The sequence below is a fragment of the Haemorhous mexicanus genome, chromosome 9 (assembly GCF_027477595.1).
Source record: "Haemorhous mexicanus isolate bHaeMex1 chromosome 9, bHaeMex1.pri, whole genome shotgun sequence".
In the NCBI taxonomy this organism is placed as follows: domain Eukaryota; kingdom Metazoa; phylum Chordata; class Aves; order Passeriformes; family Fringillidae; genus Haemorhous; species Haemorhous mexicanus.
This window is the reverse complement of record NC_082349.1, coordinates 5,075,443-5,098,276: the sequence shown is the minus strand read 5'-3', so window position 1 is coordinate 5,098,276 and position 22,834 is coordinate 5,075,443. Positions and strand designations below refer to the sequence as shown.

General features: G+C 42.1%; 1 protein-coding gene across 3 annotated transcripts in view; it reads right to left on the bottom strand.

The window, feature by feature from the left end:
• USP24 (ubiquitin specific peptidase 24) overlaps positions 1–21,202 on the bottom strand; it is a 62,034-nt gene extending 40,832 nt beyond the window's left edge. For all 3 annotated transcript variants that reach the window (XM_059853728.1, XM_059853729.1, XM_059853730.1), the window contains exons 1-10: positions 20,725–21,202; positions 8,574–8,739; positions 7,529–7,596; positions 5,923–6,066; positions 5,300–5,422; positions 4,385–4,420; positions 3,744–3,809; positions 2,180–2,245; positions 1,298–1,372; positions 429–587 (exon numbers count right to left, since the gene is read on the bottom strand). In XM_059853728.1, the coding sequence (XP_059709711.1) occupies positions 429–587; positions 1,298–1,372; positions 2,180–2,245; positions 3,744–3,809; positions 4,385–4,420; positions 5,300–5,422; positions 5,923–6,066; positions 7,529–7,596; positions 8,574–8,739; positions 20,725–21,030 (1,209 nt within the window). In that variant the 5' untranslated portion in view covers positions 21,031–21,202. The remainder of the gene's footprint in view (positions 1–428; positions 588–1,297; positions 1,373–2,179; positions 2,246–3,743; positions 3,810–4,384; positions 4,421–5,299; positions 5,423–5,922; positions 6,067–7,528; positions 7,597–8,573; positions 8,740–20,724) is intronic.
• Positions 21,203–22,834: the final 1,632 nt, after the last annotated feature.

Sequence of the window (22,834 nt, the reverse complement as noted above, 5' to 3'; positions counted from 1 at the left end):
TACAATTATGTAGTGCAATGACCTGATATGAGTGGACTGAAACGTCAATATAGGTTTTAAGTCCCATTTGGTTTTTCTCCTGTTTCCTCTCAGTGAAAGAAGAAAAATGGGATATATGTCAGGATGCTCAGTGAATATTCAATGAATAGCATAGACCACTGCTTATAAATCAATCTAAAATTGCATTTCTTAGAATAGTGCACTTCTCAAGCTGTGTCTAACTGGGAAGCCTTGCAGTGGCTACTAGTTACATTAACTTGTTTTGGTGTTTATTTTGAACCGAGCTTTTGCTAAGGCAACATAACTTGCAAGGAGATATTACGCCATCTCTTTTCTTAAAGCTGTGGTTTCAGTGGCTTATTAACAACCCATCCCACCCAAACCCATGCTCTTGTGCACACACAGAGCCAGACAAAAAGCCAACCTACTTCTTTGAGGGAATTCATTTTTGCACTGAAGTGGGGGGATTTCAACATGCGCAGCAGAATGTCCAGCCGCAAGTCATCGACCGCCGTGACCAGGTCAGGCTGGAAGCGCATACACAGCAGTTTGATCCCAGACAGGAGCTCAGGGATACTCACCAGCCTCTGTTTGAAACAGAACAACAGAAAAAGGGACAAACAGAGGCATTGGTATTTCTGCTATTCTGCTACGGGTGTCAGTGACTCACAAAGAGTAGGTTTAGTGACCAAACAGACTGGTTAATCAATACACAGTGCCTGGTACATATGGAAGTATTGCTTGTGCAGTAGACATTTTAAGATAATGAAACCTTTGGTTAAAGCTTCAGATTTGGTAAATTGCTCTCCTTTGGTTGAACAACCTATGAATACTTTCTTGCTCAAAATGAACAATTGATAACTAAGTAAAAAGTCAACACAATTTAATAGAATGCCAAATTCAGGGTAATGCAGGAAGTAGCACAGACACTTTACTACCAAATTCTCAGAAGCAAACAGCTATTGCAACAGTAATATGAATTTAACAGACTGCAAGTCAGTAAATATCTTTGAGTCAGTGAAGTGAGCATTCAGCATGCTGCACAAGAGGACCAACAAAACCCAAAATTTGATAGCAACAGAGGCAAAATATTTAAGAAAGGGTCATAAACCAGATATTTACTGAAAAGGATATTGAATGGAATGGATAAATGCATTTTCATTATGTCATTCAGCCAGAATTCAGAACAGGCTGTATTCTTGCCAGTGAGAAGAAAGCTATTGTTCTAATTTACACTGACAGCATTTCCAAGACATGCAGGAAGTTCTTCCTAAATATTTAATATGTAAAACATTACCTTGTCTTTCAAGTCCTTCTCTTCTACATTCTGTACATATTTAATCATTTTATGAATGACTGGATCCAGCATGGGCTAAAGAACGTGAGAAAAGACATGACAATCATTTTAATGCTTCCTGAAATCAATTGCATTACTTGAAAGACGTGACTACAGCAAAAGGAAATACTTAGCTGAAAGCCCACCACTACCTTAGAGATAAAGCTACACCTACAACAAAGATAAAGCTATCCTGGTAGCTATGTCCAGGAAAATAAAAAGCAATTAGAGTAAGAACCCATTTCAGACCACTGTAATGCAGGTTTGCAAACACAGACAGACCAATTGACCTCTAAAAACACATCAGTTATTAGGTGCATGTGCCTCTCTTACTCTCAGGGGCTTCTAAACTACATCCTCTTCAAATAAAGTCTTTCAGTCACTTAAGTCAACACTTTTTGGTGGTGAGAGCAGGAGTGAACCTGGAGTACATTTGCACATACAAAGAGATGCTGGTGATTTTTTTTCCTGTACCACAATTTTTGCAGGGTAAACTCTCATATCCATGTCCTTCATCTCAGCCAGAAAGTTAAACTGAAAGCAAAATTCATCCTTCAGGCTGGATTCTTTCCCCACATGGCTTCTACTGCTGAAGCTTACCAATAGCAGTGGAAAAGCTTCTCACTGCTGCAGATGTAGATACATGACTACAGATAATTGCTTGGAAAATTAATCTGAACATTGTCTGAGCCCTTTACTCATCACCTCAGTGTGCTCAAAATGGTTCTTGTACTTTCTGCAACGTGAGGTTTGAAGGCTTTTCAAATTAGTCACCAGTTTCACACCAACACAGTTGGAAATTAATTTTCAGTCCTCTTACAAGTCATAACAAAGAGATTTTACCTGTACTACAGAAGAGTTAAGATACTCTGCACAAACTCCAAATGGTTGAACTAATGCAGAGATTGCCTGAAAGAAAGACAGCAAGTATTTAGGTGCATATTTAAGGAATCTTTTCATAGTAATCTACGGATTAAAAGGCAAATAAAGGTGAACAAGTATCATTTATATTACGTTTTTCCAGTCCCTTCCTATGATTGTTTTTGGTGTGCAAGTTCTTTACAACAACACATGGTTTAAGAAAGATTTACTCTATGGCACACACTAGAGTATGTGCCATGTATTATATATGGCATACAGTATGTGTTATATATTTTTGTCTGAAATAAAAAATGCCTTCCCAGTTTTCACTAATCTTGGTCCTCTCATCACTCTGTTCAGTGTTCTCTGACAGATCTGTTTCAGTCACAGAAATAAACAGACGGAAAGGAACATATCACATTTTGCTTGCTCTCTGCAGCAATCAAAAGTGTGAATGCAAAATTTAAGGTTAAAGCCATATGGCAAATTTCTTTCCCAAGGCAATACGTGGGAGAAAGCTTTTGTAAATGTGTCATATACATGTCAAGATCACTTCAATGCACGATTTTAAAGCGGTATCTATCATCAAGAAATTAAACGTATAAAAGGATTGTTTGCCAATAAATAATATCAAAATCAGTTTCTTTTCACACTGGATCAAGAACTGTGGAACTGAGTGTGTAGCAGTGCAATCCAAGGCCCAAATTAATGACGCTGACCCAGATTTCCTTCCTAAGCAAGCAGCTATTAATCATTAAACAAAGTCAAGTCAAAGTTTCTATTACAGAACTGGCATGTATACCAAGGCTTTCCTTATTCTTCTGTCAAGCTCACATATGAACTCATCTCAATATAAAGCAGAAAATATCAATACCCCAAGAAAAAAAGTTGAATTCCCTCCAAGTGGCATGTCACTGGAAGCAGACTGATTTCATACTGGGGGACAAGGTCCCAGATGACATAGTTTTCCTTTAGCCTCCTCATTCTCTAAGGCTTGAAAGAATTGGAAGTCTCCTGAATATAGGTTAGGAAGCTAAAACTAACCAAGTTAGACTTCATCACCAAAAATAGCTTAGCTCTGTTGAACCAGTCAATTTTAAGACACTGCTCTTGAAAAGTTGTTTAGGATTAGAACACTGTCTGTCTTCTAAGGATTTTTTCCCTTAAGAGTGATTTCTATAATAAATGACAGAAGTCAATTTGCTTGCAGCTAAAAGCAACTATGGGTGCAGTAAACAGAAAACCAGGGACATACTGGTGAACATACAACAAAACTACTTTGATTGATGTCTAACCAGAAGGCTGAATGCTAGCAGAAAGGTACACTAATTTCTTCTCTTCTCTGTGAAGTCTTAATTGCTTTTCAGTCAGGATTCTTATGTACAACCTCATTTGATCTCCAGCCTGACAGCAGTCTCCAGGGCTCTGTGGGAGTGGTGCTCTTGTACCAAAGAAAAGGTAAAAGCACTGCCAAAAGGGCCAACGCTGGTTCTACATGAAAGGTAACATGGAAAGGGAGAAGTCTCATGACAGAAGATGGACTTACCCCAAGTTCAATATCTTCAGAATTGAGTTTGGACTGAATTGCTGAAAATCCACCCAACTCTGCAAACTGAAATAAAATAATTAGTATTACACAGTGAACTACAGTATTTTATCTTTTAAATAAGAGATTATGGAAAATATTCATCACTGACAGTTCCTGAGATGCCAACAAGTGTCCTTTACCATGGAACATCCCATCCAAACAAAGCTTTATATTTTCATGGGAATGCAGGGGCACACTGGGGAATGCCATCCACTTATACATGATAGCAGGGAAAGCATCAAGCTAGAAACTCTGTCTTGAGTAAAAATGGACAGAGGGAAGAAAGGCAGACAACATGCAGCAACAGCTGACTGGAATGGCACTTTTGCCTGGGGGACCTTTGACTGCAGCCTCAGCTGGGCTCTCAAATTCCTCAGGTCATAGATCCCACGTTAGGGTAAAGGTGCTCAAGGCAGAAGGCAGCAACTCAACAAGCTACATTTTACAAGGCAGGAGTAAGATCTCAAACTAATTTTTTTGTGGTTGTCAGAAAAGTGAGGAGTGAAAAAACAAGGGCAAGGTGAGGGGGGGAGAAGAAATTACCCCTGAAGACCAACGATTCAAGTGACAAACAACAATTCTGGTTTACATTCACCTACCCTGTTTACCAGATCCACCAGCCACCCATGAGGTTCCTTGAACAATAAGAATAGGAACAAATTAGCAGCTGTAACATTAATGCAAAACATTTGTCTTCTGAAACAGACATTTGGACACACATTCAGCCCATTAACCCACACCTCAAATGGATGCACTATTACACAGATAAAGCAGTGTTTGTAACAGCTCCTGAATTAAGTGTAGCTGGAGCTCTGGTTGGTTCTCAGGAGCATCATCCTGTTTTGGACTCTGCCTGACATCACTGCCCATGTGCTGTGGCAACTGATCACATTGTGGCTGCTGACTCACAAGCAACTGTATTTATAGCACTGGAGCAGTGTGGAACATGACTTTCCCAAAGCAGCGGACGTAGAATTTTCTTTCTAAGGCCACAGACTTGTTTCCTGAAGGAGAAATCAACTCCACTGATGCTGTTTTGGACCCATCTGGAACAACTGTGATAAGACAGTGCAAACCTCAAAAACTGCCTCCTTGCCAGTGCGTTTGAGTTGAAGTTATTTTATCCTTGGCTGTCAGAAAAGCCTGAGTTCTCTACTAGAACCAGACACTTGGAGTTATCCTGGTCATTTCACACTCAACAACCAAACAGATGTCAGTCCTTAAATACACAGATCCACCCGTTGTGTGCTTCATGTCTAAAGCAAAACACAGATTGTTGTGCTACTTTAGACATGAGAGTTCACCCATTTCTAAATGCAGCCTCTAACAGAGAACTGGAACAATTTGAGAGCACAAATTAATGTCTACAGACAAACACACACTGCACATCTATTTGCAGTAATTCTTGGTAACGTATTTAAACTTTGTCTTACAAATACCTACTGAACAAATAATCTTATCTGAGACAAAGACATCCACCCTACAATTAGTTTTTAGGGCATGGCGTTGCTTACCTTCTGAAAAGTGGATATGGGTGAGACAGCATGCATGTTCCCCTCCCCAAAGACTTCTGCCCAGTTTCTCTGGCACACCTTCATTCGATTCTTGAAATGATATTCATTGTCTGGATTAAATGCCTTCAAAGAAAAGCCCATGGCAATGAACACGTGCCTTATGGTACTTTCAAAACTTATCTTGATAATTGTTTTAGCTGAGCATTCTCCTGGCTGACAGTTAAAGATCTAGCAAAAAATAAAGCTGCATATAAGCCCCTTGCTCCTGCCCCTCAGTTCTCAACATATAAAGCATTTTGAAGCCTTTATATATCCAATATCCAATAACCACGTGAGCCAGAGTTCCATAAAACAGAGAACTGAACTCAAAGTATCAGTTTTAAAAAATAAACAGCAAAGTGACAAAAATGTGGTATCTTTTTTTTAAACTGGTAGTTTTCAGAAGTTTTGAACAGCACCCACTCCTTTGAATTGCATACTGGAGGTAAAATACCTGCAGCAAGCAATGGCTGCAGATTTTAAGACAATGAACTACAACTGAAACAGTTGGAAAGACCATCAGCTGCATAAATACAAAATGCCAAATACTCAGATATGAGAAACTGCATCAGAGGGTCAAATACCATTGTAAGCACACCAAGCAGGCCCACAGGGATAGGATCTTGTTTTACTCTCTCTGCTACCAGGTCCACCAGCAGCATGAGCATGTTGTAGATTCCTTCATGGATTTCGGTTCCCCACTTGTGAACAGCACTGGATGTTAACAGCTAACAAGGAAAAAAAAAAAAAAAAAGAAATTTCTTTAAAGTTTGAGCACAATCACAAGCAAGGACGAATTTATCAACTCCTGAGACTGTTTTTTCAGAATAAATATTTCCTTGGAATGCACTCATCACTATCTGGTGTGGTTTTCAGATGTTCTTTCTGCACTAACGGCTTAAGAGTTAACTCAATTTCTAATTTTGCAGAAGAACACCTTAAATCACAGTTTATGACAGAAAATAAAATCTATCAAAGTGTTTTCCATTTGCATGCACTAGAAGAGATTGTAACCTTTGCAAAGAACAACTACTAGGAAATGAATCTGTCTGCAGATTGAACACAGAACTATTAAATCTTGAAACAGGCAGCCATAAAGCTGCCCTGATTCAGCTGAGGTAACCATTTACCAATTCACACTTTTTGAGCAGCTTCTATTGGAAAACAAAGCACATGTACCAGGAGAAAGAGGTATTTAATGCTGCTCCCACCTACTGAAACATGTTCTTTAAATCTGGTTTCATGGTTGTTTATAAAGGACACTTGGCTGCCATCTGCAAATTTCATTTAATTTCTGCTGTGTCTGAACAGAAGCAGATAAAAAACTTAATAGCTTAAATACAATCACTTTTTGTACCATTAATAGAGTTTCTTGTAAATATTTCAGCAAATTGTAATTCAGCACATCCTGAACTTAGATTTCTACAGATTATCCTTCTGGAGGAACAATCTACATTGCTTATTTCATATGCAAAAAATATCAAGTGATATAAAACTACTGTATTTAAGATTAGTACTCTGATAATTAAATGGAAAAACAATTTTTCCCTTAAATTTCTGCCTTCCTAAATGAAGTTATATTCTCAATATTTTAACACTAGGACAAAGTAACTTTTTAAAGGGTATGCATGTGTTTTTATACATGTGGTCTAAATACTGGGCAGAAAATTGAGGCAGTACCTAAAGGGATGGAATAGTGGGAAGTCAGTTAGTTTGGGGAGCTCTATAGAGCAAATTCACAACAGCCCAGAGAAACACAGGGCACTGAGAACTGAGGTGAAAGATAAAATTCCAAATGGATTGTGAGAAGAATGTAGCAATCCTCTGAAGAAATAACACAAAGTACAGTAAATGGAAATCTGACCATGAACTTGCCACCAGTGGCCATATCCAAGGGTCTTTAAACCTCTCTTTGGGCTCTGGTAATTACTACAGGGCTCTTCATTTAAGAGTTAAAAAAAAAAAAAAGAAAAAAGCTAAGTGCTTAAGTTGGCCTGAGTAACAGAACTGGGACCCTGTATGGTTTAAATTAAAATTTCTATGATTTTAATCTAGGAAAATATTTTGAGTGTGATTTTAATCTAACAACCCATTCAGTAGTTGGTCGGAGTCTGGATTACAAAAGACTATTTTTATTTTCACCACAAACAACACAAAGAAACATTGAACTGGCCCACTGTACCTACTTACCTTTTTAAATGCTTCAGGCATGCATCTGTCCATAAACCTCTTGCAATTCTCATCAGAATCAGAAAGACCTTTACAGAAAAGAGAGTGCTTTTTAACAGTATTTTTAAAAAATTACTTTTTAAGATGACCTCAGAGACCTTGTGGCAAATTTGAGGGAACACCAGCACAAATTAGCAGAAGCAAAAGTGCTACTGCTCCTTCATAACTAGCGTGCTTCTTAAGACACAAAAAGCATGACTTGAGAGAACCTGCCTTTCAGAACTGAGAATTAATTTCCCAATACGTTTTACAGGTTTTTCAAGCATTATTAGCACCATAAGTGGCTTGTAAACTTAAAGAGTAAAAGAGTTTACTATTCATACATTACTGATGCTTACAGCCTTCCACCAAAACCAAATTAAAGCACAGCCTTTTAACACAGATTGGAAACAGAGAAGCAAACCAGAACCACTTAACAACTTTTATTCTTCCAAGAGATTACAACATCCCTTTAGTCTGCCATCAGGCATGACTGAAAATCTATCTTGTACTCTCATTATACACCAGTTGTTGGGTGGGGTGCCTCCCTAACACTCTTAACCCCAGCCAAAGTACTGAATAAGAAGAGTCAAATTCAGATCTAATGCAATATAAGCACTTCACCAGGGAAAAACAACCACTTATACAAGAATGGTACAGCAGGGACTGAGATGATAGCTTGCTTTTATGAATGGAAAATACCCAGCACAAGGAAAAAAATGAGCCAGTAACTTAGCTCTGGAAAGATGTAATTCCCACAATTATTAGAACACAAAGAAACATGTGTGCCGCTGTTTGAAAAAAACTCAAGTAAACAGATTACTTCAGAGAGAAAGAAAAGAGATCAATGATGTTTTTACAGCATTGGGTAGAACAGCTCACTGTTAAACACTTTCCCAGAGATGTGATTGTTGTGCAGGGTGTAAGAAAATAGCAGCAAGATTAAAGTGAAAGGCACAAGTGCCCAGCATTCTGTCTGTGACACCCTCTGAACAGATAATCTCTGCAATTGTGAAAGGGAACTTACCCAGTCTTGCCAGGTAGGTGGATGCAATTAGGCACTTGCCTAGAGACTCCTCCCTCTTGTAGGGTATGGACCAGTGATCTGTCAAAACTCTGCTCTCCAGCTCATACAAGTTGGTTGTTGGAAACTCAATCCCTTCACCAGAGCAATTCCCATTTTCATCATTTTTCTGCGGGTGAAAAAAAAAAAGTTCAAGCGAAACAGTTTCCTAGACACATTAAAGGGTTTAGAAAAGGCAGCTGTGCTTGTAACAAGCATGTCAAATTCTCAACCCTGAGGCTGCTTGTGTTTTTCAAAGTAGAATTGAATATTTCAATTTGAATTGAAGGGATTACATACCTGGCTGTATTTCATGGAGGTGATAACTACCGTGTTTACATAACTAATTGCTAACTAATTGCCAATTTAAGCAGCAAATCTTGTTCCATAGCATATCAGATCCTAGAGCCAGGTGATAAGTACTTCCAGTCCCTGGGAGACTGTAGAGAACAAATTTTGATCTCCATAGATCTGCACATTAATCCTCTGTTCAACAGCTCCTGTAGAATATGGGAATAGTTTACTCTAAGGGAAGTCCATTTCACCCCATCACACTGGAAATAGAGGCTACTGTTTCAGTACATCAAGATTTTCTTTTACTAACTAATAATCTAAAGAAAAACCTACATCAAATATAGTTGTCCAACAAGGTAATGTAATTATCCTTCTCCTGAAGTCATAATGAGTGACTGGCAAATATTCTGGGAGGTAAGAGGGAAAAGGCAAGCAGGTGACTGCAGCTAAGCTTTACAGCTTTCCTTGCTAGTGGCACTAAAGAGCATCTATTTCTGTGTACAGGACACAGAATTACCCCCTGCTCTCCTCTAAGTGCCATATGAGGTAACTGTCTCAGCAGCGCCAAAGAAAGAGTAGACAAGTTATTCATTTATTTCTTTTGTTTATTTTTTAACCTCCCATAGATGCCAGGTACCCAATGTGTCAAAGAGTTCACATGGACTACCTTTCCATGCCTGTACAGCAGGAGGCAAAGCCAGCAGGAGAAAGGACAGAATGTCTGGATCAGGCCTGGCAGCAAGCAGGAGCCACTGTCAGAGACAGTGGAAAACAAGTGCAGTGATGGTAACAAGATCCCACTGAGAAAGAAGCCAGGGACATGGAGGGAGGAAGGACAAGCAGGAAACACATTCCAAAGTAAAAACCAGACACTGTCAGGAAAGTGAGTGGAACAACTAGAAAGGAATAAACTAAAAGAAATAACTGAACTCTGGAGGAGATGGTATACCAGAACAAAATCAATGTATGCACACAAGTGTGCTTCCAGGTCTCTCACTGCATTTGCTATTTGTAGGATTAGACCTGTTTTTAAAAAGTAAATGTGTCATTCACTTTCATAATGGTTCAAAACTATTAAGCCAAGGGAACAGCAATTGTGCAGAGCTTAACCTTTAAAGTTCATGGACAGCACGTGGGCTGGACTTGCAAACGTTCTGCAGAGCAGCAGGACAATTCATAGGAGCAGAACACTGCTTAGAAAAAACCACATACTGGTGCTTGGGAAATAAAGCACTGCCTTTCTCCAACCCCTTACTAAACACTGACTAAACAGTTTGTCTTTATGGGAGGTTGTACTTTAGCAGACCTGAATATCAGCTTCAGAAACTGTGGTCACCTGATCCAGCACTGTGCATGGAAGCCTGATGTAATTCCCATCTAGCAAACCACACCCTGTTTAAATACTTCAGATTTTGGAGAAGGGTTGTTTGAAGGTCTACATGAAAAGATACTGAAATTATTTAAAAGCATTTTTTAGAAATTAAACAGTTAATTATAAAGCTTCTGCAAAGAACACCCATGCAGAAAACAAAATCATTTCCTACAGGAAACAAGTGTGCAGTTATAAAGAAAGTGCTCACAGAACAGAGCAGGAATGAACTTTTAGTGTAATAAAGGCAGACTGAGTATAACTTAAAGACCAATTGCTGGGTGTTCAAGGACTACAGTTCAGCTTCCACTTGTAGCCAAGGAAAGCAACATTTCAACAAATGTTACAGAAACAGAGCAACAGTTGCTTCATCCCCTGGAGGATAGCATCCACATTAAATAAACGCAGCGACAGCAACTGGTACCTAAAGAGGTGCAGAATAGCAATGCAGACCTTCAACTGGAGATGAAAAACTCCACTTCTTGTTCTGCTTTCCCACCTGCATCCCAGCAATCCTACTCACTCATTGCCTGTTTCCACACAAGTGATTGCCAGGGTCCATGACACAGAAATTCACAGGGAAAGTGAAATAATGCATGTTCTTCACTGGACATTCAGCTCCCACATTATCCTAAAATATGCTTAGAACACATCTGGATTATTGCTAGATTGAGTCTACCAACAGAGCAGTGAAAAGATGGCTTAACACAAAAGATGAGTGTGGTATTTGGAATATTGCCCTGTAGTAATGGGAGCTATTTGCACTGAAGGAGCATGCCTTTGGCACTTTCCAGGAATTAGAGGCAAGGAGGCTTCTTGCTTGACAGTGCTCTGCTACTAAAAGCATGTGCAGAAAGTATCAAGTTCATGTATTAATTTTAGAACACATCACATCCACATAGCTTCACAGCTACTGTGAAACCTGTGACAGTCTCAAACACACACCCAGGCAGTTTAAAACCCAAACTCCCTTCCAAACCATTAATAAATTTAACACTCTGCATTTCTGGGAGATTACAGATATGTTCACATCATATTAGTGCAGACTGAGTTGTGTTTCTTAAACCAAATCCACTACAAGAAACAGTCTCTTTAAAGACTTACTGCTGCTCTTTCATAATTAGTGTCTTTCTGCACATGAAAAAGCCCAAACTGCTCACCACCCAATTTTAAAATCAATTTTGGCACTGCTCTTTAAAGTGAGGGATTTATTAGCAGCAGCTGCTGCAGCAAGGTGAAACGTCAGCTCAGTTCTTGCATCATCTTATGCTGGCTGGAGATCTGCACACAAATCTCACACTCCAACACAGCCTGGAGAATTCACTTCTCTGCTGACACTCACAAATGCAACAAAGCCCTGAACACCACAATTAATGCTCTGTAACCTAGGAGCTCAGGAACTGTCACTGCAAACTCTACTGACAAAGGTCCATGGAGGAAATAAAAGAATTTGAAGAAAAATTATGGTATATGCAAAAGTAAATAGGATACAAGGCCATGTCAGCCACCCAAAAAGTGATTTTCTCAATCTTGGCTTTTGGGAATTACATGGGGTTTGTTTGCTTGTTTCTAAATAAATATATATAAAGAGCTATCTCCCTCCCCTCGAATAGGTGACTTCAGAATGGTGTCTGCCAGTTAATGATGACCTGTATCAGGACTCTGCAATTCTGGCTGAACAGACCTGGCACTGAACTGGCCCCCAGCATGGTAAGGATTTGTACAGATGTTCTTCCATAAAATAGCAACGTCAAAAAAAACCCCCAACCCTCCTCCTGGCAACCAGTGGGTCATCTAATGATAAACTGTCTAAAAGGCTGTTACAATCACTCTTTTCTGCAGTAGGAAGTCACAGTGCACAGCACAAATCTGTGACTATTTCTGCAGCTGAAATAGTGAGACCAATGAACTTGTGCTGACAAACCTTTAACATAGTTTTCCATGCCTTCTGATATATCTCATTGCACAAAAGCCCTGAAGATCCCCTCGTTCTAACAGTCCTGGCTCATTTTCAAGGTGTGAAAATGCAGTTATGGCTAAACACACACACATGCTCCCAGGAGAAATACCCTCACAGGAACAGGCTCAAGCACTGATTCAGGATTCCCTCTCTGGGGACCTGGCACCTCCCAGATTTGCTTGCAAGGCTGAATAAACAAAATTGTTCAATATCTGATCAATAAAGCATTGCTTAAATCTGTAGCATAAAACCTTCCACTGAAGAGTAACACGGAACAAAGATTAGCACAAAAAGTGAAATATGAATTAACTTTAATTGCCAAAAGGTCACAGTTTAAAGCTTCAAAATGTACTCATGCAGTATTCAGCTAATTAACTCATCAAACACTGTTTAACTAAAGCCACTGACAGTTGCCATACCAGCCACTTTACATAAAATAACAAAGAGTTTAAGACTTGTTTTGATTCTAATTGGCAGCCTTAGTAATGAAATTACAGGCAAATCATAATTTAAATTAGTTAATTCGATTTTGATAGGAGGCTACCAAAAGAATCTATTATCACCATAATCAAATCACATTATGTGCTCTTGAATCCAGTATAACTTAGGAAAGAAAACCCCAAAGTCTTGTTTCTTTCAACAAGCAACAGGATCAGACTTTCTAAGACACCAGCAGACCAAGCATTTACCTCCACCTCATGCCTCTCTAATAAGTCATTTTCACAAAATGACCACCATTTTATAGCCAAGAAAACAGATTTTTGAAGTTTCATTGCGTTGTTAAAAAAAATAAAAACCTACAAAACCTTGTTACTATGCAACTACAAACAGGACAAAGTTTAACTGCTCTGAAAAGCAGTCATGAAAAAAATGCATAAAGCCAGAACTAACTGACAAAAATTTTAGGTCCACCTTTCAGTTTTTAATCACAGACATAGACAACATAAAGAAATCAATTTTCCAATGCTACAGCTTTTCTAGCTGCCAAGTGTCAGCAGGGATGCTCCCCTCTGCACAGCACTGCTGTACCACTCACAAGTGTTTGCAGAGCACTGCAACGCTCAGGTGGAGACAAGGTGAGAGAAACACATCAAATACCCAGAAAAACAGAGCATTTCTCTGCTCTGATGTACTGTGCCCATCAATTTGTGGGAGAAGCCATGAATCCTGAAGCCATGACCTGACAGTCCCTCCGCCTGCCAGACTATTGATTAAAGCAGTTTTTAGTTTCACTCCTGGATGTCAAACCTTTTTTTCTGTTAATTAACTCCTAAAAGGGGGTTATTCTGTTACCTAGAACTCAAACACAAGTGTAAGAATTCAAAGCCTTTCAAATACCTCAAAGCTACCACCTTGCACTTACACCTCAACACTAAGAACAAGGTATTGAATGTTTAAAAAAACTGTCACATTTTCATACCTGTAACTGATTTGCTTTTTATAAACTGGTGTTTCAGATGGTTAAAGAACTTTGGGTCTTGTTAAGAGGCAGATGTGGGAACAAAATTTGAACTGCCTGTTCCTGCACTCAGATGGAACCCATTGGACCCACACTGCTAAGAGCAAGCTTGGAATCCTCTTGTGAATATGTCAGCATTAATAAGACTCAAAAAATTGTGTCATGTATGGAATTTCCACATTCTGTTTCTTATCTGGCAATAAGAAAACCCACTGTGATTTCCTGAATGTTTTATTGACAAAAAGACATTTACTTGTAAAGTATTGTCACAACTTTTAACTGTTTTAAGTTCTAAAGAGATATAGCATCTCACCCTTGAATTTTCATCCAGAGAAACATATTTGGATGCAAAAATTTTAAATGCAGCAACAGATAGGAATGGTTTTTGCTATTTATGTTCGGCTAAGAGAACATAAGCTTGTTAGTGAGATACACAGATGTTTTGTTTTGTTCTTTTTTCATAGAAAGGAAACTCTTAAAATTTCTACTATGGACTACTTTACACAAACAAATGCAGTCTTGTCACAAGAAAAAAATGCTAGTATTTTGTCATGCCAATATAAAAGGATGATACCAGTCTACTACTAAAGGAAAAGAAATCCTATTTTACAGACTCCACCTAACTGAAGTTGACCTGAACTCTCATTCCATCATAGAGATGTCCTAAGAAAAACCCAGTTTATTTAGTGAACTTTCTCACAGAAGGTTTTAGACACTGACCTTAACTGAGAGTTGTGCTAAGACACCACCAAGGATGCATGTATATACATAATTTGTTATAATCCTTTACAGCTACTAAGGGTTTAGACTAAACCCTTAGTAGCTGTAAAGGATTATAACAAATTATAACCAGAAAAACCCTACGGCTCCACCTTCCCTCTGCCCCCATCTCTCACCACCAAGAATAGTATAAGAACAGGAATAAGAACACAATATGAATTTGAAAAATAAAAATAAATTCAGCAAAGCTGAGAATTAACTCAGAGTTTCTGAAAACACGGCTTGTACTCTCTCCCTGATTTCCAGGGTGATGGTGTGATGTTACCAGGCAATACTCCCTGATGTACTTGCCTGCTTGTTCAAAGATAAGCATAGTCCTGAGCATCACAGCAAAACAAAACAACTGAGGCTCTGTAAAAACAGCACTTGAATTAAAACCTCCATTTAACTTCAAAAATACAAGGAGCCTCTTTGCCCTTTTACACTGCTATTACCACAGCATTCAGTGAAATCTGAGGCAGAGATTCACTACCACCACTTTTGGCAACGTATTTCCAAGTCTGACAAGTTGTAGGTGAGGGAGAGGTCATGGAAAGCACTGTTAGGAATGCCATTCACAAGGAACCAAGGAAAACACTTATCTTCCATGTGTTTTCACTATTGTCTGTGGATATATTTAAAAACTTAATCCATTTGTGTAACTACAAACAGCCAGACTCGGAGTCAACACCATTATTCCTCCCAGCTCTGGAGTTTTCATAAGCACAGAACCTCATGCTTGTTCCAAATAATTCAGAAAAACTTGGTGTGATATCAGATAAACATTGTGCTTTTAAATAATAAAACAATGAATCACAAATGATTAACATTTCAGTACTTAATTTTAAGTCAATACTTGTATCTCCATTTGCCAAAACACCAGGAATTAATAGAGAAGTGCTGCAGAACCACTACATAAAGTATTTACTGGAACATTTTAGTGACCAAAGGTCAGGCTCTGGAAAGGAAAATTAATTCAATAATGCTACTAAACAATCATCTTACTTCTGTTCTATTGATGTATAGTGAGACAGAAACCAGAACTGACAAAGCAGCTGATTTTGACAGTGTGTAATGCCAAAACTGTGACTAACTAATATGAAAAAAATCATCTTTAAATGCCTCTCAAGATCGTTCTGCTGGGCATCAGAAAAGCCAGAACTGTTGCAAACTAGCAGCAGGAAGATCAAGTGGCAACAGACACTGGGAACACTGGCTTTTGAAATTCATTTTTAATTTGGCCCCTGAAATGTATATACCAAAGGCTATTCCTACAGCAGCAAAAATACGTGGTTTTTTCAAAATAAAAGCTTACAAAAGAACTTCCTCTTTGCCCTCCCCATACAAAGAGCTACTGTTCCCTAATCCAAAAGCAATCCAAATGATTTGCTGGAATTAACTTCTAACACTGGCTAATTTGTTTTTATTCTCATTCTTCCTCAGTATTTCACTTCCTTATTAAACAGCTGCCACAGAATAGCACTGTAAACTGGGAAGATGACCAAAAAATGCTTCCAGAGGACATTATACTAGAAACACTTCCTGCCCAGCTGAGAATTTGGCTGTACAGAGCTGTCTCCCACCTTCACTGACCCTGCAGGCATCACCTTCACCAATGAACCAGTAATTACACAGTGCTCCTCTCAATCCAGCAATTACTCTAACGATCACATTACATGATAATGACTTTGTCAGTTATTCAAAACAAAGCTTATATTTAAAATTAAACCAGCTGCATCTCTCAGTATCACCCCTACTTCCCTAACTTCACATAGCATCTCTATTAGTCTGTGTTATATCAAGAATGAAACTCAGAGTATTTTCTTTCAAATGCTTTCAAGGAAGTGTTAATGGAATGAGAATTTAGAAAGAGGTTCCACACCAGGGCCACTCATTTTTGAAAACAGTGATGCTGAAAACCAGGAGTGCTAAAATACTAATTCCACTTGACATTCTGATGGCATCCAGCCAGGGACTCGATGCCAGAATCCACCACAGAGCTTTATTTGATTGCTTAATTGTTTTACAAGGCCAATTCGTAGACAAGCCACTCTGTAAAACTTCCACATGAGAATGCAAGAAATACTCACTTTTGCAAAGCTCAAGACTACTTACAAGAGAGAAGACTGACTTTAAATGTGCAGAATTGTAGCGTGAAATCCATCTCATTTGCTTGAAGGCTAAATACCTTCTTTGTCTTTAAATAAATACAGCTCCTTCCATTCAAAGATCAAAGAACTTCACAAGCCTAACGTCCACAGTTCTCCTAATAAAGCACACCCCATTATCCTCATTTTACACATTAAAAGCTAAAGCACATCTGTGGCAGAACTGCTTTCAGTCCTGAGCTTTAATAATGAGGAGAGGTAGGGTTTGAACACCACAGTTCTGCAGCATGACTAGTGAGAATGTTCCTGGCACTGGCACTTGCTACAGTCGCTGTTTTTTTCACAAAATCCCTTCTCTTGCAGTCAAACAGCACCTCAAAAGCAATCTTGGACAAGTTTTATTATAAACCTTACCAAGTAAAATCTGGTATGTACGAGATTTTGATCCAGTTCAACTGAAAAAACATAAATCAAAAGAGCACATGCTGAAGGGGACAGGAATAGCCAGGGGGTAATATAATCTGTTCATCACAATTTAGCTGAAAGGTCATAGTAATGGCTCTCAGAAGCTCTTTTAAAAGCAAATTAAGGTTGTTTTAGTGAAGGTTATACAAACCATTGGTATGTGTTTGATATTTTACCTGTCCCTCCCCACAACTTCAAGTCCTCTGGTCACAATCCCCACATTTGTTTAGCCTGCTCTTCTCCACCCCATTCCTCTCAAACTCATGAAAGCCAGCAATTGTGGCACTTGTGGCAATTCATGGACACACTGACAGACGTTGTCATCACACTCATTTATAGACTTGTCTTAAATTATAAGGATTTAGCAGCAGTTCATAAAGCAGCTTATCTGTCAGTCAGATGAAGAGACAAGCACAGCATCCTTCACCCGCCTCCCTCGGCACAGAATCACACCGTGACAATCTGCATGTTGCCTAAGGAATAAACACAGAAACCCCACATTCCTGCCAAACTGCAAGATTTACTTCTGTCAACAGACATAAACACAGAAGTTATGTCAAACACACAAAGTTGCCTCTTGGAAAAGCGGGTGACCTCAGTCTATCAGTGTGGTTTGGTGCTACAAAGGGCAAAAACTTCCAAGCAGCTGTAAACCTCAAGGTGAACTTCCTGTGGTTTTAGGAAGACTGCACAATTGAAGTGAAGCCCCCAAGTTTGTCTGGCCTTTTCCTTTTGATGAGTGAAGTGTGGTCATGATACCAGCATCAATGCCAAAGGCACACCACAGCTATTAACCCAAAACTGAAGCAATAGGAAAACACCAGCCTGCTGAAAGTGAAGTTTTAACCTCATGAAATTGAAATTTATGCACACCTTCACCTCAAGCCCCATACAGAAAGAAAGCACAGGGCATATGCTGGGCCAGCTCACAGCAGATATCTTGCTTCTGGGCCAGTTACTCCAAATTCAGGCTTCTTTAACACTTTCAGACAGCCCTGAAGACCAGCAGCAAGGACCACTGAAAAAGGGTTCACACTGTTATCTAAAGAAAACATGTTTTAACTAGTATGATATGTATCTGGTTGCTGGGCTCCTCTCAAAGAAAACCACTAGACAAGCCTTTCTTTGATCCACATGAATGCTGAACAGATTCTAACATTATGTAATAGAGACCAAATAAACATATGCAAACATAATGGATTCATTACTGATTAGGGAAAATGTAAAGTGTTTAATCATTCATAGACCTATTCTTATATGCATGCTAAAGTGTGCTCAGCCAAAAAAAGCACATAAATTCAAAGTACAGTCCTGTTATATGCGTTTTGAAGAATGACTGAAGCATTCTTGTTATTTTTAAATTATAAATCTAATCCTAACTTTTGTTCATGAAGCATTAGATTGGAACATTTTCCTTGGGGGAAAATTTCTAAGAATTCTTCTCCTGTGATTTATCTTCTCTTTATCTCCTGTTGCTGATATATAAAATCCAAAAATCTAACACACCACTTCGTCCCCACTGAATAAAAGTTAAAACTGGCATTATGAAGAGAAGGAAGAATACACACTTGAAGAGCTGTTAGAAAGAGAGATGATACTGAGAGGAAGAAAACCAGAAATAACATCTGAATTACCACAAGACAGCATGGGGTACAATATGTTTCACCATAATGTGTATGACTACAATGAATAATATAGCTGCTTCTGCAATGGCTTTCTCTACAGCTTCATATGCCATAAGCTTCTGCTGAATGGAAAACTACTGATTAACCTGATTAATTACTGATTAACCACTTAAAGAATAGCTGTAGCTTATTAAATGTAATGCTAGATTACAGCTGACGAAATAAAAAACCCCAAGAACTGATGATATATCACTTTCCCCCTTTCATAAAACGTATGTCAAAAGCTGTTAAATTGTACTGCAGTGTTAGACAAATATGCACAGGCAACAATTCCAGTCTCAGGACTTTTATAGATGTAACTCTTTTATTACAAAAATACTGTTTTGCATACATGTGCAGGAGTTGACAGATGCTCATCTGCCAATGAATCCAATTACTAAATTGAGGCATGAATTTATATAAAATTTCACGTAGCAAGACACCTCAATCCTTCTGAAATGCCTGCTCTGTACAGTGATTTACCTACAATGAAATGTTTTGACTTCCCTCCTGTGGGTTAAAAAGAACACAAGTCAGAGCAAACAGGAACGTGAGTGGCAAAGGAAACTATTATAAAGCATAAGTAAATTTGCTCAGAAATACAGGATGAAATAATGGGGGGCGGGAGAATCCTCTGAGAGTTGTCAAAGTGCCATTTGTAACGGGAACAAGAGCGGGGAAAAAAAGTGCTTCTCTGAAGTTTACACTGACAGCTTCACTTGAAATGTCACACTGACAAGCCAGACTGTCCCAGCTCTAACTACATCCAATCCAAATGCCAAGAAGAACTCGTTCACTCTGTCTTTCACAGGAAAGGTTGGAAACCAGTTCCCTGGCGCTTCGGTCAGGGAAGCTAAGGAGCAGCGCCGTTTGTGCAGGGCACATGTGCCATCCCACGGATCACCTTACTCCACAAGCACACATCAGCAGCTTAGAGCAGCTCAGGACCTAACCCAGTTAATTCAGGGAGCAGGATCACCTATCTTTATTCCGCAGGGCTGGACGTCAATACACGGAGGCTACGGATACAGATGATCTGTGCAAGTGTAGTTACGCTTGTGAATTCTTTGTGAATTTATTTATGGACACACACACGTGCATGCACAGAAAGGGAGCACTTTTCTGGCACAGAAAACCTTCAGGATACTTGTCACTGGAGCCTGGGAAGGTACACGAGGTTCCCTGGTTTTATTCACAAGCTTAAGCATCTGCTCTTGACCAGTTCTCGTGACAGAGGCTGTGCAAGGTGGCCCTTTGGTACCCCACAGAGGGGCTTTCTGCTGTTCTCACCCCTGAGTCCCACAGTCTGGACACTGCTAATTAACACTTTTCTTAAGCACCCTGTGAAGTTTCGGGAAAAAGACCAGGAGGAGGAGAAGACTTTATAGGAAAGCACTACAAGACAGTTCCAGACAGCAAGGAGAGCACCCTGAGTCTATCTGCTGGCTGAAGGATGCAGAGCTCTGGAAGAGATGAAAGACAGAGAAAGGAAAACAAGGAGGAAGGAGAGAACCTGGAAAGGGTTGACAGTCTCCAGCACTTCTATCTACATCACAGCCCTAAGTCATGAGTTAAAGCTCTGTTCTGAAAAAACATTTGACCTCACTGAGTTCCTATTTCAGAACTTACGCTCAGCTTACCCAAATAAAACTGTACGTAAAGTCATACCCACACTGTGCTTTCCTTCACATTGTGCAAACAGTTTCAAAAAATTAGACAGCCCTTAGTCACCGGAATTATGCAAGAAGGCACAAGAGGGGGAGCGAAAACAGAGCCCTACGGTAGCCACACATTCCTGGAATGCCAAGGAAAACCCTGGGCGCGCTTCACCTTGCAGCGATCGCAGGGAACGGGCTGGGGAGCGCGTCGGGCGGGCGGCAGGCGGGGAATGCGGGGGGATGAGGAGCCCCCGGCCCGGGGAGTGGCGGAGGGACCCCGGGCACCTCCCGCCGGCCCCACGCCCGGGCCGACCCCCGACGGCAGCGGGGAGGCTGCGGCTGGCTCCCACCGCCCCGGGACCGCCCGCCCGCAGCTCACCTCGGTCTCCACCACTTCGTGGTAGGCGGGCGGCGGGTCGAAGCCGCCCCCGCCGCCTCCGCCGTCCCCGTCGCCGCCGCGGGGGCCCTGCCCGCCGGCGGGGGAGCCGTGCCCTCCCGGCGGGCCCTGCCCGCTCTCCATGGGCTCGTAGCCGCCGTAGTGGAGGCCGGGCCGCTCGTTGGTGAGCAGCGCCACGGCCTCGTTGATGTCGTTCTTGGCCAGGCGCAGGGCCTTGCGGATGGCGGCCGCGTCCGAGAAGCCCATGCAGAGCAGCGTGGTCATGTGCTGCTCCTCCTCGCTCTCCATGGCCGCGCCGGGGAGCGGGACAGGGGCAGGGGCAGGAGGAGGAGGAGAAGGGAGAAGGAGGAGGAGAAGGAAGAAGAGGAGGCCGGGGCCGGGGGGAAGCCCCCGCGGACCGAGAGGCGCCGGGCTCAGGCGCTGCCCGCCCCGCGCGCCGCCATGTTGCCGGGAGCGCCGCTCCCCTCCCGCCGCCGCCGCCGCGGCGGCCGCCCCGCCCCGGCCCCGCCCCCCGCGCGCGCCCCGACCCCGCCCCGGCCCCGCCCCCGGCCCGGCCCGGAAGCGGCGGCGAAGCCACGGCCGGGGAGCGCCCGCTGGGCCCGCCTCGAGTGACGGGGGAGGCTCGGGATGAATGGACCGGCGTGGGAAGGGGGCGTGGCCGAGGGGATGCGTGAGGATGGGCGGCGTTGTGAGGGGAGTGGGGACCGGGATGGGGATGGGGATGGGGATGGGGATGGGGATGGGGATGGGGATGGGGATGGGGATGGGGATGAGGATGAGGATGAGGATGAGGATGAGGATGAGGATGAGGATGAGGATGAGGATGAGGATGAGGATGAGGATGAGGATGAGGATGAGGATGAGGACGGGTACGGGGACGGGGACCGGGATCGGGATCGGGACCGCGACTGAGACCGAGATCGGGATGGGGATGGGGATAGGGACGGGGATTGGGGATGGGAACGGGAACGGGAACGAGAACGGGAGCGGAGATGGGGACTGGGGATGGGAATGGGAGCGGAGATGGGGACCGGGACGACGATGTGGCCCGGGATCGGGATTGGGACCGGGGGTGGGGACTGGGACGAGGATGGAGACCGGGACGGCGGTCGGGATCAGGGCGGGGACCGGCGCCGGGACCTGGCGGTGTCTCCCGGACTGCCGGGGGTGGACTGCTCGGGATGGGGTGTCGGGGGTGGGCAGCCCGGGATAGGATACCAGGCCCGGCCTCCGCCGGTAGTTAGGGCTGCTGTCCGTGGGCAGGTGCCGGTGCGGCACGGCCGGAGCGGTCACGGCCCAGCCCGAGGGGCCCAAGCGCAGCCGGGGGGAGCCTGGGGGCCGGAGCGAGCGGCGGGGCCGGCGGGGCAGCCCTGCCCTCGGCTGAGGGAATGGGGTCGGTCCTACGGCCCAGCGAGATCCCGGGCCCTGCCGACAGCTCCTGGAGGGACCCTGGGAGCGGGGTGGAAGTGCTGGCAGTGCTTTGGCTGCCAGAAGCACATCGTGGAGCTACTGGAATTACATTATTTATATGATATTAGGAGGAAATTCAGCCCTGTGAGGGTGGTGAGGCCCTGGCACAGGTTCCCAGAGCAGCGGTGGCTGCCCCATCCCTGGAAGTGTCCAAGGCCAGGCTGGACAGGGCTTGGAGCAACCTGGGACCGTGGAAGGTGTCCCTGCCCATGGCAGGGGTTGGATCTAGATGATCCTTAAAGTACCTTCCAACCCAAACCATTCTGTATATACACAATGAAGCAGAGTACAATCAGGAAAATAAAAATTCTAGTGCCCAAAGCAGAGAGAAAGTTGTATGTATTCCTTAGACAACTTGGTGAGCTCTTGTACTGCACAGAAGTCAGCAGATCTGGATCTCCTGGCACTCTCCCAGGCTAAATTTATTACTTCATTGTAACAATGTATTTTCTGTGTCCAGAGAAGAGGAGGAAGGAGGAAACAGAAGATTTGTCAAGATCAGTGCTGGTATCTGCATATAAACATTTGGTTTTGGAGGCTCCTGTTTTCAGGCAAACTATTTTGTATTAACAGCAACTGACTCTGGGGTTTGGAATCCAGAAACCCTGTCTAATGTCTCAGA